General features: G+C 36.1%; 1 protein-coding gene across 1 annotated transcript in view; it reads right to left on the bottom strand.

Annotated features, from left to right (window-relative positions):
• Nucleotides 1-17,673, bottom strand: part of LOC118978743 (protein eyes shut homolog) — a 753,210-nt gene that overhangs the window by 477,988 nt on the left and 257,549 nt on the right. The window contains exon 6 of the mRNA XM_037034365.1: nucleotides 16,177-16,289. Coding sequence (XP_036890260.1) covers nucleotides 16,177-16,289 — 113 coding nt within the window. The remainder of the gene's footprint in view (nucleotides 1-16,176; nucleotides 16,290-17,673) is intronic.

Raw genomic sequence — 17,673 nt, 5'->3', positions numbered from 1 at the left:
GTAGCCGGAGGCTTAATTCTATGAGTTCAAATTCTGCATATCCGAAACAGAAATTTTTACTGCTGTTTATATCAGACATTTATAAGCACCACTTGAGATCCCCATAGCCTAACCTGCTTCTAGAGTTACTCCCTCCAGCCTTAGTTGCAAATTCTTCTCTCTTGCAGAGGCAGTCATTCATGTGGCCTCCAAGACAGCACTGTGAGACCAAACCATCAGTCCAATTTACTGCCAGGAAGTATCCAGCCAGACTGCACAATCTCATATAAACTCCACTCCACTCCCCTTTTTTCCTCTTGATTCTTCTTAATCTGCTTGAAACTCAGTAGCACAATCCAGCCCTTGTTCTAAATCACAGATGCATCCATTCCTCTCTATTTCTGTCCGTGCTGACTTGTTTCAGGAACTCACATTTTCTTGGACGACTGAAATAGCCTCCTTTCTGGTCTCCCTAATTCCAGTCTCGTATCTTCAATTTTAGGCTCTAGTTTACATGGTGTAATGCAGCTGGTCCACCTAAATGCTTATTGTAACATACCCCTCATTCTCATTAGCTCTGACCTCTTTAATCTACCAAACCTTCATGATCTGATCTGAGTTTACATTGTGAGGCTTATCACTCAAACTTTCTGTCTTGCATTTATGCTCCAATACCAAACATGCCGTTAAAAAATTTGTATTTCCTTATCTAAACTCTTCCTTTAGAACCAAGTCCAGGCATTCCTGCCTCAGTAAATCAAACACGACCTTTCCCAGGCTGAGGGAGATGATTCTCTTTTGTGCAACATAACTAACACCCCACCTATATTTATATCCATTAGAAGAGTGACTTGCGTTAGTTTTTCTTTTGTTTTGTTGCACCCAACACACTTGAGGAATGCACTACTCACCCACCAGTTTCTCACCATGGCAGGTATTCTCAAGCACAGGAAGCCTCTACTTTTCACCAAAAGTTAAAAGTTGTTTCAGATTCTGAAAGAGGGAGGCCAGGCAGAGGGAAGAGAAAATGCCCAAATGTACCAGATTTCTGATTCTGATATGCCTGCTGTCTGGTACATTGGGCATTTTCCCTTCCCAGGGTTTTAGGGGTACAATTCTACAACACACTGCCTGCATATTATGTTGTCTGTGTATTGCCCTAAGTTGATCACCCTTCCATGATCATTTATCCCCCACCCCTTCCCCTTCTTTTTTCTCCCCCTACTCTCCTTCCCTCTGGCAATCACTACACTGTTGTCTGTGTCCATGAGTCTTTCTTTTTTAGAACTTGATTTTTGAGTTTTATAGTCTCATAGTAAGCACACGGGATTTTCTGAGGTTATGCTACATGTAACTAACAGAGCCACGTTGTCAGAGTCTGCAGAAAAGTTGGGAGGTGCTGGATGATGGCGATCAACGAGTCTCTTGAAGGACCAGAAGGGACGGTCTGCTGTTCCAAACAGTATCCGTTGTAGCTGAATACAGCCTTTGGGAACAAGGGCCAGGGCTGCTGTCTCTCTGACAAGGACAGAGCCTGGCATAGGTGACAGTGTGCTACTAAGCCATACCTTGTACCTATTCTAGATGATTTTCTCTGTGTCTGTTGATATCTTTGCATCCATCACCATCACTCTTAGGGCAACCAAGGAGTATTTATATCATTGTAATTGCCACTTTTATGATAATTGTCTGTCAATGTGTTCTCCCTGTAATATGCTGTGAGTTTCTGAATGACAGAAACTCTTCTTTATTTATTAGCATAGCAAAGTTAAAATATTATAATTCTGAGAAATGAATAGGTAAGTATAGAGGACTGGTGAGACAGACGCTGGAAGGAGGAATGCAATCAATTAAGGAAGACTGTGCAAGGACAAAAAAATCCTGATACTCTAGCTAAGTTAAGAATTTAGAAGCCTATATTAGTTTGCATAATTCACATTGCTATAAAAATAAAGCACTAAATTGCAGTGGCCTAACAGAATCATTCAATTTGCTCACTTAGCAGTCCAATGCTGGTGTTCCCATTCAACAGGACTGGGGAACAGGATTTCTCCATGAGATAATTTAGGATTTTAGGATTCTTCCATCCTGTGACTCCACCATTAGCTAAGGTCATATAGTCCTCTACATCCAACCCGAGGTGAGGGAAGAAAACAAAAGGAAAAGAGAGAGTACGGAAGGATTGTGCCTCTCTCATAGGCTTGGGTCGGTGTTGTAATCCATTCCTCTCCATGTTGCATTTGTGGAAACCAGTTTTGTGGTACCCCCTATATAAGAGAGTGGCAAACATTTCCCGTAAAGAGCTAGACAGTAAATGCTTGCAGTGCTCTGGGCCATCTGTCTTTGTCACAACTACTCAGCTTTGTGGTCTTACATGAAGGATTGGGTGTGCCTGTGTTCCAGCAAAACTTTATTTGTGGGACTGAAATTTGAATGTCATTTAATTTATAAGTGTCACAAAACATTACTCTTTCAAAAATGCTCAACTATTTAAAAATGTGGAAAACCTTCTTTGTTTCTGGGCTTTGCAAAGAGGTGGTGGCTGAAGTCAGCCTGTGATGGCAGTTTGTTGACCTTTCACCTAGAGGCAAGGTAGCTGGAAAAGGTGTCACTGTTTTGGCTGCTGCCTTTAGTAAAAGCTCCGCATTACTTTGACAGCTGGCTGTGCTTCTCTGGCCACTAAATATCCATCCATGCCCCCTTTTTTCCTACAGTACACTCAGTACCTTCCCAAGAGATACAACACAAAATCTCATCTAGGCTTGGCATTCAGCTCAAAGGCAATAATTTCTAGGTGATGTCCAATCTTTTCCATTGGGTCTGGATGTAGTAGCCTCTTAAGGTCTGAAGAGCTACAAACTCAAAACAATCCTAACCCATAATATAAACCGTTGGTGCAGGGACAGGATGATTGCAAAAAAGTCCTGTTCTAAAAGGCAGAAATGGGGATAGACAGCAATGATGAAGAGCAGCTAAGTTATCAGTTGTGATACCTTCTTTCTGCTTTGGTACCAGAGCGATCCTTGATTAGACCAATTCTCTTGGGGAGCAAGTTCCCTGTTCGTTGTCCTGCCTCTGGTTATGTCTGAAATGGGCTTTATATGGCGTGTGCTCCTTGGGGAAGACAGAGCCCTCATATAGTGCTTCACGCTGGTACAAATTTCGGGCCCTAGAGATATTTTAGAGTTACAGTTGTTGCTGTTTGTTTGCTTCTATTGAGGCCTGTGGTTTTCTTGGCAATATACTTCCATTATCAATTAGGAAGCACTGATCTATTTGCATTTAGTCTGGCTTTCATTAATAACAATGTGCAGTGTTCTTTCCTTGGCCTAATTCCCACACTGGCTTTATTATCATTTTGTTTTTTTCTTCTCCTCTTATATATTTATCTCTCAACTTAATGACAGCTACTTTGGGGTCATCTGAACATGTGTTTGGAGGAGATGCAGCTTCCTTTGAATTAATCTTTGCTGTACAACTTAGTTGTTATAATTCACTGATATATATATATATATCAGTGAATATATGTATATATATATATACACACACTTTAATCAGTGAATATATATATCAGTGAATATATATATATATATATATATATATATATATATATACACTTTAAACCTCACCCAAAGATATGTTTATTAATCTTTAGAGAGAAAGGAAGGAAGGGGGCTGGAGAGAGAGAGAGAGAGAGAGAGAGAGAGAGACATCGATGTGTGAGAGAAACGTTCATCAGTTGCTTCCCATCTGCTTCCTGAGCAGGAATCAAACCCACAGCCTTTTGGTGTCTAGATGACCCTCCAACCAACTGAGCCACTTGGCCAGGGCTGACTGATAGAAAATGTCTTAATAAGCCTGTGTTGTTCTTTTTATTATATATTCTTAATGCTTTGTTTAGGGGGTGTGCTAGAAATGATCAGCTTTTCTAAACTTTAGAAGCTTCAGTCGTATGTTAGATTCTTGAAGTCCTTCACTTCTAGTCAATGACAGCAAATGTTCTTCCTAAACATCATAGGGCAGCAGTCAGACACTATTTCAGCTCATGTGTCATTGAAGAAGAGTGGCTCATGAGCCCCACTTACAATGGATGCAAGGAATGCGGCGGGGGGGGAGTGGAAAGGAGTGAGCAAGTTTGTTCTTTGCTGTGCAACAATTTCTGTGGGGCAATTCTATACCATGAAGGGGGTGCATAAACTGCTTTGTTGCAAAGCTAGTAGAGAATTTAACTTTTATTCTGAAAGATTTGGAAGACTATCATTCATTAATACCAAAACCAGAAATTGAACATGGAATGTGTCTGCAGTATTCAGATCCTGAGGGCAATGAGGTATATGACACCTCCCAGTCTCACAGTAGTTTTCGAACACATGACACAGATTTGCAGAGCCGTCATGAGTCATCAACACTGCCATAAATGCTATTATTCCAAAATAAACAATGTTTCTATTTTTCATAATAATAAAACATGCTATATATTACCAGAACCTTAAATAGTAACATTTGAAAAATATTCATATGAAATTTTACCAAATATGATTGTATTTGTATAAGTAAATCAAATAATATGTGTTTCATTCTAGAACTAAAAATAGTTTCTTATTCCTGAAAGTTTTGTTTCCCAAGTATTGAAATATACTTTAAAATACAAATGTGATGTCTTTCTATTGTCAAGGACAACATACAATACACGAAGATATGAATGAGCCAGGAATAGAACAATAGGAAGTTTCTACACTGCAGACAAATGAAAATATATTTCAGTTAAAGAAACTTATGCAAAACAAAAAAGTTAAATTGGAATAGAAATGAACTCAATTTAAAGTATAACAAATCCTATGAATATCATATTTGTACTTTAAGTGTCTTTGCATCTATTTTTTTAAAATATTTTGTTCATTTATCTTTAGAGGGGAAAGAGAAGGAGAGAGGGAGAGAAATATCAATGTATGGTTGCCTCTCATGCGTCCCTGTTAGGAACTGGCCTGCAACCCAGGCATATGCCCTGACTGGGAATCGAACCACAATCCTTTGGTTGACAGGCCCTTGCTCAATCCATTGAGCTACACCATCCAGGGCTATTTTTAGAAATTTATTTTAAATAAAATTTTAAGTATTATTAAAATATATATATATTATATATTTAAAATATTATTTTGTTTATTTTTTCTAGGAAAATATACGTTTTTAATGAAGGTAGCACATTTGAAGTTCTTATGGAATGCACTATTCTTTTAATTTTTGTTGAATTTATTGGGGTAATGTCATTTAGTAAAATGAACATTATTCTTCCTAGATGACTATTCTCCTAGCTGATTGCACATGTTGTCAAATAAACATATGCGAAGATGGCTAGTTACGGAAACAGAAGCACTCTCTGTGTCCAAGAGTGGTGTTACGTGCATTGCCATACACCACTTCAGTCCTCCTGTCAACGCTCTGATGTGTCGTTACTGTCCTTACTGTACCAGTAAGTAAACTGAAGTACAGAGAAGTTAAATGACTTTGCTAAGGTTATGCCAATAATAAGCAGCAGAGCTGGACTTTGAAACATGGACTATCTGATTTACTTTAACTCTTTTACCATAAAATACACCCGCGTGGCTCAAACCCACTTCCACAGAATCAGTGGCTCAGCTCTGTGTTTCCCACCTGTGTCACACAACAGAGGCAGTCTTTAATTCAGTGTGTTAACCGCATTTTTGTGATTAAATGTGTGTAATAAAATATTTTAACTTGCTGTTAGGGAAAGAAGTGTCTTTATTTGTGAAACACTAGGGTAGAACATGTAATTCTGAAAATACAGGCCCAGGGGCATGGCTCAGAACTAAAAAATAGGATATTATGAAAGTTAATAGCTCTTTCTAACATGACAGAACAAAAATAAATTGAGTTTCTAGAGCGTGCGCTGTTCAGGGTTCCCTGAATAATGAGATAAGGACAAATTCTAGGGAGGGCACCCAACTGAGAATAAGGTCAGCACTGAGGCCAAGGGCAGATCTTTAAGAAAACCCTGATGTGGGAAAATGGTAAGGGGATTCCTAAGACCAAGAATAGCTAATATTCAAGGTTCATATTTTTGCCCTTGTTACCCTATTCTCTGAAATACTTGACCCTTTTTCCTGACATTCCCAGGTGTACTCCAGAAAAATATAGGATGAAGTACTCTGTTGATTTTTTTCATTTGAGGAAGAAAAATTAATAAACAATTGCAATGAAAACAATAGCTAGGAATGATAAAGTGCATATTAAGTATTGGGCACTATTCAGAAAAAAAATAAAAAGTACATATTAAATCGTGCATCTCTGAGAGCAACATTGCGTAAGTGGTGTGATTATAACCATTGCCATTTACAAAAGCAGGTAGCACTAAGTTACACAGATAAGTGGTGCAGCCACCACTCAGTGTGTGGCTCCATTGCTACTCTTCTCATTTTTCTACCTGATTGTTCTGAGCTTTAAAATCAGAGTGCAGGTGCCATCAAGGAATCAGTTTGCTTGAAGAATATAAGTAAATAGAATGTGACAAAAGGCATGCATTCAAATATGAGTTTCCTAGTGATCATGGGGAGGACAGAATGTGCACATGCATAGACTCGAGTCAGTATTAAACACATCAAAGGGGATTCTGATTCCACAAACCAGGTCACTGTGTTGCTGATGTTTTCGGAGTGGCTACATAGCACATGTATGCATGAAAACATGCAATCAGTCACCTTATGTGTTGATAAAGCCTAGGTATTCAATGAGTTCAATTATTAACTTACTAGATCCATCTCTAATATATCTTTAGACACAAATCTGTATGTAGTCTTGGGAAGCTCATGTATCTGTTCATTTTCCCATATTTAATCATAAACTTTATCCATACTCAAAACAAAAGAATCTTGAAGTTTGTGATGAAATCAATCATGGAATTCTAGAGAAGAAAATCATTTTAAAGTACTGTGAACTCAATTGAAGATATTAAAAATATCATAAGATATAAGGAATGTAAAAAACTCAGTTATGTTTAGATATACTAACTATGCATTTTCTAAGTTTTATTTATTATTAAGACTGTTAGGATTATCTAATTTGGATATGGAAATTGTATAAATAAAAATATCTTATTTCCAAGTGTGTGTGTGTATATATATATATATATATATACATATATAACTTTTATCCCCAAAATTCAAGATTTCCACATAATTTAAAGCAAAAAGAAAAAAAGAAAAATATCTTTGATATACAAAGCTTAGCTGTTTGAGAAGGGACCGTAGTCCCCCTTGTGCCCAGGGCACAAGTTCCAAGGCCCCTAGTGGATGCTTAAAACCAGGGAGAGTACTGAACCCTTGCTATGTTTTTTTCTATATATAAATATCTATAATAAGGTTTAACCTGCAAGTAAGGTGCAGTATGAGATTAACAATAACTACTAACATAAAACAAGTCTAATAATAAACTATAACAAGAAGTGTGAATGTAGCCTTATTCAGTGAGATAAGAGTTACTTGAACACAAACACGATGATACTTCTATAGTTGATCTGATAATTGAGATGGCTACTAAGTGATTAATGGGCAAGGAGCTCCTACAGTGTGGAGACACTGAGCAAAAGGATGATTTGCATCCTGGGCATAAGAGAGTGCAACATTACAAAATTTTGTCACGCTACTCAGAATGGCACGCAATTTGAAAGTTATAAATTGTTTTCTCTAGAATTTCTCATTTAATATTTTCAGACCATGGTTGACCATGGGTAACTGAAACCACGGAAAGCAAAATTGTACATAAGGGATCTATCTATATATCTATATATACACATATGTAAATATATGTGTACATATAAATATGTACCATGCATATATTATTCAAATATGTAGTAGATCATCTCTACATCTTCTCTCTGGAGCTGTAAAACAATGTGATTTATTTAAAATACAGCTAAAACATTTTCCAGAGCATGACTTTATGAAGCAAAGTTTTCATTATAGCCTTAGTTTCAAATCATAAATGATTAAAAAAATAGTTGCTATGATTTACCTCATCATCTTTTTAAAATTCAATATATCTTCAATATAAATCTACATATTTAAAATAAATTTCAGTAAACAGTGTTAGGAAAACTGGATCTCTACATGCAGAAGAATGAAATTAGACCATTATCTTATACCATAAATAAAAATCAATTTAAATAGATGTAAGATTTAAGATTTTATTGTTCACGTTTTCTACTCCTTTTTGCCTTCCTCTTGCCTTTCTTTTTTCCATTTAAAATTTTACTTTTTCCCTTTCTTAGCCTGGTTTTCATTCCTCATGTTTATTATTTCTTCTCCCTCTATCTTCTCAAAATCACTGTTCTTTCCTTTAGATATCTCATAAGCTTTTTTTCTTTCTTTTTTCATTCTTATTCCCTTTCCACCTGTATTAATCTTTGCTCATTTGTCATTGATATTGCCGTGGTAGGTGTTTTCCTTTAATTTTGTTCCTATATTTTTAGAATTAAAAAACTTTAAACCTCATACTATACGCTTTCCTTTTCTTACTCCATTTTGCTCTCTTACCTCCTTTTTTTATTTACAATGTAAATTTTCTTTTCTTTCTTTACCTTGTTTCTATTCTCTAATTATTTCTTCTCCCTCTACCCTCTCAAAATCACTTTGTCTTTCAGTTAGTCATCTCATATTTATTTTTTCTTTCTTACAATAGTCTTAATCTCTAAGCACCTTTATTAATATTTGCTCATTTGTTGTTGATAGTGTGGTTGTGGGTGGGGGTTATTTTTACGAGTGTGGGTTTTGTTTTCTGTATTGTTTCATTTTGTTCTGACAGCACCTGTACAACAGCACATAAGATGTGGTGTGCAGTGTGGGTCTAAGTCAGACAGCCAGGGAGAACTCACCAGAGAATGACCCAACAACAACCCAAACCCAATTACAAGACAGCCAACATAAATGAAATAAAGGGCATCCCAAGAACATCTGGCTCAGGAGATCAAAGATATTGTACCACTGAGTCCCACAGGACTCCCATCACAGAAGCTCACTCCACAAAGACAGGGAGTCAAAGCAGATCAGTTTAATACACAGACCCAGATAAGAAGAGTCACCTAAAAGGTAGAGACAAAGAAACAACCCCCAAATGAAAGGAAAGCAGAAATCCCCATAAAGAGAGTTGAATGAAACTGAGGCAAGTAATCTATTAGAAATAGAGTTCAAAATAATGGTTACAAGGATGCTCAAGGAGGTCAGTGGTAGCTACAAGGGACTCTATGGAACCAACAAGGAACTTACTGGGAACTATACCAGCATGAAAAAGGACACAGAAACATAAATAAAGGCCAGTAGGAAAATGAAGAATACAATATTTGTGAAAGACAAATACCATGTGATCTCACTTATAAGAGGAGCACAATGAACAACAATAAACTAATGAGCAAAACAGAACCAGAGGCATGGAAACATGGAATAGACTGACAGGTACCAGATGGGAAGTGGGGTATAATGGTGAAAGGAAGGAGAAGGGATTAGTCATAGAACGTGTATGACTGACCCGCAGACATGGACAACAGTGAAATACATCAAATAATCACACAAATACTTCTCCTTGAGGAAACGGTAGGTCACACTTCAGCACAATAATTATTTGTGTGATATGCAATGCATGATGTCACACATCACACAAATAATTATTATTAAAAACATAATAGACTACCATATGATCCAGCAAGGGCTTTTCCAGTCATGTGTCCAACAGAAATAAAGTCAATACCTCAGAGAGATATCTGTACCCACATGCTCACTGAAGCATTAGTCCCAACAGTTAAAATATGGAGACAATCTAATGTCTATTGATAGATAAATACATTGTGAAATCTATGTCTATAAGGAAGTATTATTCAGTCTTAAATAAGAAGGTTCTGTCATTTATGACAACATGGATAACCTGTAGGATATTATGCTAAGTGAAATAAGATGGATGCTGACAAAAATGTATAATTTTACTTATAGTAGAATCTAAAAAATGTCTAATACATAGAAGCAGAGAGTAGATAGTGATACACAGGGTGGGGTAGGTGTTGGGAATTGGGGGATCGGTGTTGGTTAAAAGAAACAAAGTTGCAGGAATGTAGGGTGAACAAGGCCAGAGATCTAAAGTACAGCATGATGTCTACAGTTCATTTAATAATACCACATTGAAATCCTGGAAATTTGCTAAGAAAATACATTCCAGGTGCTATCACCTTAGAAAAATATGTTAGTTATGTAAAGAAATATATATGTTAGTTAGCTTGAACAGCAGTAATTATTTCACTATGTATATGTATATCAAATCATTATGTTGTATATTTTAAAGATAAATTTTATCAATAATAACAATAAAATAAATGTTAAAGGTATAAATAGTATGATTTTAAAATATTATAGAAAAGATTATTCCCTAGAAGCTTTGAAGTAAACAAAAGACATATAATAAATGTCATAGGGCATTAACTCATAAAAGTCCTTTGGTCAATTAAATCCCAAAACATCAATGCAAAACAATATATGTACCCCTATGTTCATAGCAGCACTATTTACAATAGTCAAGATTTGGAAACAGCCTAAGTGCTCATCAGTAGATGAGTAGGTAAAAAAGCTATGGCACATTTACACAATGGAATAAATACTATACAGCAATAAAAAAAAAAAGGAAAAGTGACAACATGGATGGAGCTGAAGACTATTACACTAAATGAAATAATCCAGTTGGTGAAAGACAAATACTGTATGATCTCATTTATGAGTGGAATCTAGTGAACAAAATAAACTAATGAGCCAAACAGAACCAGATGCAGAGAATCATGGAACAGACTGACAGCTGTAAAAGAGGGAGGGGGAGGCAGGACTGATTGAAAGATGGTGAAGGGATTAGTCAGGGAACATGTGTGATTGACCCATGGACATGGACAACAGTGTGGGGATTGATTGTGGGAGTGGGGGATGGGCTGGGTGGAGGGGGGCAAAGGGGGAAAATTGAGACAACTGAAAGAGCATAAACAATAAAATATTTCAGTTAAAAAGAAAATATATCAATGAACATGAAGCAAGAAATCTGCAAATTGTGGGGATATCCATCTTATTTTATATAAGACTGGAGCAAGTAGTAATGTTAGTTTGGTGTCTCAATGACAGCATCTCATTGCTATAATTAATAAAATTGTAAGCCTACAGTCCCTGAAATAAAATTCTGATGACACATAGTCCTCCACTGTGGCAGTAACTACCTGTGTAGAGGAGCTTTGTTCTATTGACCAGGTAAATGGAGAACCATGAGTCCATTTAATGGAAAGCAGTAGTTCTCATAGTGTTGGGGAAAGATCCCCAATGGTCTTTCAGATGGTCTGTGAGGTTAAAATACATATTTTTAATAATAACACCAAAATGTTATTTGGCTATTTCCCTGTGTTTACATTCATAGTGATGGTACAAGGGTAGTGTAGATAAAGCCGCTAATGCCTCAGTATGGATACATATGGTTGATACCCAAATTATACTAACAGGTATAGTAGTTTCCATCATAGTTGAAAAGTGCTCATTTCACTTAAGAACATACTTGAGGCAGTGGCAAAATTTTTATTTTTTAAAAATGTAACTTATAAATATGTCTTTTAATAATGTGTGATGAAAAGGGGGATATGCATGAAGTACTTCTGCTGCATGCTGAAGTGTGACCGACTGTTGCCTCAAGGAGAAGTACTTGTGTGATCATTTGTCGTGAGAGACCAGTGAGCTGCTTTTTTATGTGGAATGTAATTTTACTTGAAATAACAACTAACATTTAAACTATGCAACCTGAGGTATTAGGTAAATATTTTCTCAAAAATAAAATGAGCCTGTCACTTCAAAGAAAATAACTTATGGTACTTGTTGTCAATGTTAAAATTTTAGCTTTTGATCAACTATTAGAGTTTTGGGGAAATCTTATGCAGTACTGTGAGTTTGACAGCTTTATAATAGTTTAAAGCTTTTCCAATGAGATTGGAGGGGGTATTCACAGATAAGGTTTTTTATTTATTGATTGATACTTAGAGAGAGAGAAGGAGGAAGAGAGAGATAAGATTTTTTGATGCTTTAATACTAATTTTTTATAATTCAAAAATAAGCCCAATATTTTGCAAGTTATAGTACAAAATTTTGCATGGGTAAAAGAGCCATATAAAAAAGGAAAATGGGTTTTAAGAGTGTAAAAGTTTCATTGATCAAGCTTTCACGTTTCACATTACGACTAATATTTAACAATGTATTATTACCAAGTTTTGGTATAATATCAAAGAAAAATATTCCTAATTATCTGAAAAGGCTTCTTAAAAAAACCCCTACAGGTCCAAATATATGTATGTGAAGCCAGATTTCTTCAACTACTTGAAGTGGAACAATTAGTTTGCAAATATTCAATCGAAGAGATTGAATGCAGATGCATATATGAGAATTAAGTTCTTTACTTAGCCAGACAATAAGAATATTCACAAACTATGTGAAACACTGCACTTCCAATCATTTTTATGTTTGTTAAGTATAGTTACTTTCCACAAAAATACTCTATTTTATGTTAACATGTCATGTATTTTTCTTTTTATTTTATAAGAATTAAATAATAAATATACTTAAGACTTTCCAATTTTCTAAGGATAAATAAGACTCAAAACACTGTATTCTGCATTTTCTAAAAAGTTCTTAGCAGTCCACAATAATTTTTGAGAGTACAAAGACAAAAATCCTTGAGAATCACTGAGTATAGTAAATCCAAAAAGGAATCTCATAATAAACATCTGTGTGAAGAAATAATCACACAGTAGAATCACAAGATACTTTACATGGCAAATCTTTGAACATCTACTATTCCAGGCTTTGGGAAGTAGCAGTGAAAGGCTGACAGCGTCCACACCCGCAAGGAGCACACATTGCGTGCTGAAGGGGGTCATTGAAGAAACTTATGAACAAAGAAATAAATACATTCAAGCAGTGAAATATCTCTTAAAAAATACAAAATGTGAGCAGGGGAGTAATTTTATTTTGGTTTTTCCAGGAATGCCTCTCTGAGGAGTGGACAGTAATGTTCAGCGCTGGCTCACCTTCTGAAGGAGGGGGATGGGCAGAGACAGAAGAGATTTCTGCAAAAGGGACAGGAAGAAGCAACTCTAGAGATGCAAGCAAAATGTTCAAGAAAGGCCAGGGTCATTGAACTCTTGACAAGAAGAAAGTCCAAGTTTCTCTTCTTCACAATAATATGAGGCAAGGGTTATTATTGTGATTTCATAGATCAGAAGACTGAGAAATGGGGAACTTTTAAACCTTGCTCAGAGTGAGTAATTTGCAGAATCAGGCTTTGAAAAGTATATTCTAAATCAATCATTTATAATGCATCTTTTAGGAGGGGTATTGTACCACCTCTCCTACCACCCTAAGTGAAAGTGGTGGTAGGGGTTGGTGCGAGGAATAGTATAAATATTCAGAGAAATTTGATGGTCTCCATTCTTCCAAACTCTAATTACAAGCAAATGACTCTCATATGTCTATAGTTCTGTTGGATATCAGGGGGAGAATTAACTCCTAGCCAGTGTTTAAAGAACCAACATAACAAAATAGGGGTCAAATTAATGGCATTTTAAGTAAATAAAATAGGACTATATAGAAGAGAAATTGAGAAAAGACAATGTTTAGAATTGGCTTACAGATAACCGAGATCACACAATGGCTCTTTGTTTCTGTTTTATACTTATCCCTACAAACAAAAAAGTTAAATGTTTGTAAAAAATACTAGTAGAAAAATGTATGTTTATCATAGCATTAAAATTAGCAGATGAATATATAAAGTATGAAAGGATTGTATTCATTTTAATAAATGTACTACCTAGTGACTACTTATAATTAACAACAGTTACCAGATCACAGTATTTAAGAGAGACGATAAGGAACAAAGAACCTAAGGGTAAAAGAATTATTATAAAATACTTCTAACTGAAAATCAATCAAAATGGAGATAAACTTTTTTAAAAAATTAGGAATAAATGGTAAAATATAAGATAAACACCTTAACAGGTGTTTGATTTAGAAAAAAAATTGCTGGGACCCGTCTAGTCTATGTAATGCAAGATCCTAACTTTATTTGATTAGAAGCAAAACACACAAGCAAACAAATGAAAAAAGCACCCTGCCTGCCACTGTATAATAGGTGTCACAAATATATTTTAAATGTATCAGAACAAAGGAGAATGAATTATTTTACCTTTTAAAGTATTCCTTTAATTCTTAAATATAAACAATTATCCCCCTCACTACCACGGAGCAGACTGGATTTTATTCAAATATGTGAGGTTCTCATAGTCTTCTATGTTTTTTTCCTTAGCACTCTTCATAGTCATATATCATTTAAACATTTCATCCACTACACTGTAAACTCCTTAATAGCATTCACATTTTGCCTGTGTATTCATGTTGGACCAGAGCACACAGTAGGATTTCAGTACGTCTAAAAATTTTGGTAGAATAATCAATAAACAAAATTTTGGTAGAATAATCAATGTGTTTCTGCTGTTGATAAACAGGCTTTTGTGCTGTACTGCGTCACCACTGCATCCCACCTAACGTGTGCGAACATATTCCAGTGCATTCTAAGGTTCTACAAGTGACCCATTTTTAATGGTCAGAGAGTTTTTTAAAACCAATTTATGCCATGCATTCATGCCTAACACTGTATTAACAGTATTATCTCTTCCCCTCAACATATATAGAGATTTCTATGGCAAGAGAAGATTATCTTAAAGGAATGTGTCACTAAGATGGCAATTCAAGCACAAGGACAACTTTTTGAGAGAGATATAGTGAAAGAAACAAACATTAAGGGAACCAACCACATGGGGAAATATACAAGGGCTTGATCTCTAAAATATATCAAGAACTCACACGACTTCACTCCAAGAAGACAACCCAACTAAAAAATGGTCAAAGGACCTGAACAGACACTTTTCCAAGGAGGACATACAGAGAGTCCAGAGACTTATGAAATGATGCTCAGTATCATAGCCATCAGATAGATGCAAATTAAAACCACAATGAGATACCACTTCTCACCAGTTAGAATGGCTACCACAACCAGATCAACAAACCCCAAGTGCTGACAAGGTGGTGGACAAAAGGGAACGCTACTAGCTCACTGTTGGTGGGAATGCAGACTGCTGCAGCCACTGTGGAAAACAGTATGGAATTTCCTCAGAAAACTAAAACTGGAAATGCCTTTTGACCCAGCAATTCCATTGCTGGGATTATACCCTAAGAATCCTGAAATACCAATTCAAAAGCACCTATTCACCCCCATATTCATAGCAGCACAATTTAGAACACTGTGTTGGAAGCAACCTAGGTGCCCATCAATAAATGAATGAATCAAAAAACTGGGGTCCATTTACACAATGGAATTCTATGCAGCAGAAAGAAAGAAGGAGCTCCTACCCTTTGCAACAGCATGGATGGAACTGGAGAGCATTATATTCTAAGTGACATAAGCCAGGCTGTGAAAGACAAATACCATAGGATCTCACCTATAAGTGGAACCTAATTAACAAAACAAGCAAGCAAACAAAATATAACCAGAGACATTGAAATAAAGAATAAACCGACAGTAACCAGAGGGGAAGTGGGAGGAGATAATCATGGGAAAAGAGGGAAGGGTTGTCAAGGAACATTTGTAAAGGACACATGGACAAAGCCAAAAGGGGTAGGATAGAGGGTGGGAGGAGAGGATGGCTGGAGTGGGGGACAGTGATTGGGGGGAGGGGGGAATGGTGACAACTATACTTGAACAACAATAAAAAAAAGACAAAGCAAGAAACATTGTAGCACACTAAACAATATAACTAAATGCATGACTATCAGTGTGCTTTTATTTATACACTGTGATAGATGATGTTTTTGAATTCTGAATTACTGATCTTTTGTTGTAAGATATGATGTTTGTTACACAACACAAAGAAGAAACCCATTGTAAATAAATATTCCAACATAATGGGGATATAGCTCACAAATTCTATTATCTGCAAGAAAGCAAATTAGAATGTGGAAATGTGAAGAAAAAGCAAAATTAAAGGAGTATAATCTAGTCCTGATTAGATGATTTCAAGTGAAATTTTATCTTTTGCTGTAGTTATTTGAAAAATCATTAGTGGTGTTTTACCTGCAATTATCCACGTGAATTTGTTTTGCTGCCTTGGATGGGAAGAAAGATCCCCAGTTGTTGACTTCTATGACTTCTATGCAGCCAGTGAAATTCTCAACTGGTCCAGAAATCTAGGAAAGAGGGAGAGAGAAAATTTATATAATTTTCTTCATGTTGCAAACTGGTCAGAGCATAGCATCAGATTATAGGGTTGATTTCATTTATTCAACATTGGTAGAAAACAATTCAACTCCTTTAATAAATCATTTCAAAAATTAGTAGAAAAAATATCACCTTATTAAAAAATTATGGGGAGTCTGTAATTTTACTAAATGAAATACACTGTTATTTGTGTATGATCAAAGAAAATGTTTTCATTATTATCATGAATTATTATTGAGAAATTATAGAGGATTCCACTGTGTAAATGTACCATACTTTTTTGATCTACTCATTTCCTGATGGGCACCTAGGTTGCTTCCAGCACTTGGCTATTGTAAATTGTGCTGCTATGAACATTGGGGTGCATAGGTTGTTTTGGATTGGTGTTTCAGGGTTCTTAGGGTATAATCTCAGCAGTGGTGTTGCTGGATCAAAGGCAGATCCATCTTTAGTTTTTTGAGGAAATTCCATACTCTTTTCCATAGGGGCTGCACCATCTGCATTCCCACCAACAGTGCACTAGGGCTCCCTTTTCTCCACAACCTCACCAGCACTTGTTTTTGTTGATTAACAGCATTATGACAAGTGAAATAAGCCAGGCAGTGAAAGACAAATACCATATTATCTATAAGTGGAACCTAATCAGCAAAACAAGCAAGCAAAATATAACCAATGACATTGAAATAAAGAATAAACTAACACTAACCAGAGGGGAGTGGGAAAGGGGGTCTTCAAGGAACATGTATAAAGGACCCATGTACAACCAATGCCAAAGGAGGTTAGGATTGATGGTGGGAGGTGGGGGTGGGTGGTGTCGGGTAGAGTGGTGGTGGGGAAATGGAGACAACTGTACTTGAACAACAATAAAAAAGAAAGAAAGAAAGAAAAAAAGAATGCTGGTGTTGCTCAGTGGATTGAATGCAAAGGTTCACCGGTTCCATTCCCAGTCAGGGCACATTCCTGGGTTGTGGGCCAGGTGCCCAGTTGGAAGCGTGGGAGAGGTGAACACACACTGATATTTCTTTCCCTTTCTTTCTCCCTCCCTTCCTGTGTCTCTAAAAATGAATAAGTAAAATCTTTAAAAAGAGACCGTTTCTTTATAAAAAAAGAAATAAACATGATAGAAGAGAGAAGCTGATACACTTTTCCATTTTTTGTCTTTGTTCCTGGCACTTTTCCTTTTAGGCATTAGTACCTTGTTCCATTCACAGATATAGAAACATCAAGAAACACTGCTTTTCCTGGACTCAAAGAAAACTGAGTAAGCTGCAAATACTTGTGACATCCTATGGCCCTGATGAATTCTACCTCTCTTTCATGTTCACTTCTGTGGGTTATTCTTTCTAAGAATAA

Source organism: Sturnira hondurensis, unplaced genomic scaffold (genome assembly GCF_014824575.4).
Source record: "Sturnira hondurensis isolate 20B ecotype Veracruz unplaced genomic scaffold, ASM1482457v3 Scaffold0022136, whole genome shotgun sequence".
In the NCBI taxonomy this organism is placed as follows: Eukaryota; Metazoa; Chordata; class Mammalia; order Chiroptera; family Phyllostomidae; genus Sturnira; species Sturnira hondurensis.
Note: the sequence above shows the minus strand (reverse complement) of the source record. Positions and strands in the feature narration are given on the sequence as shown.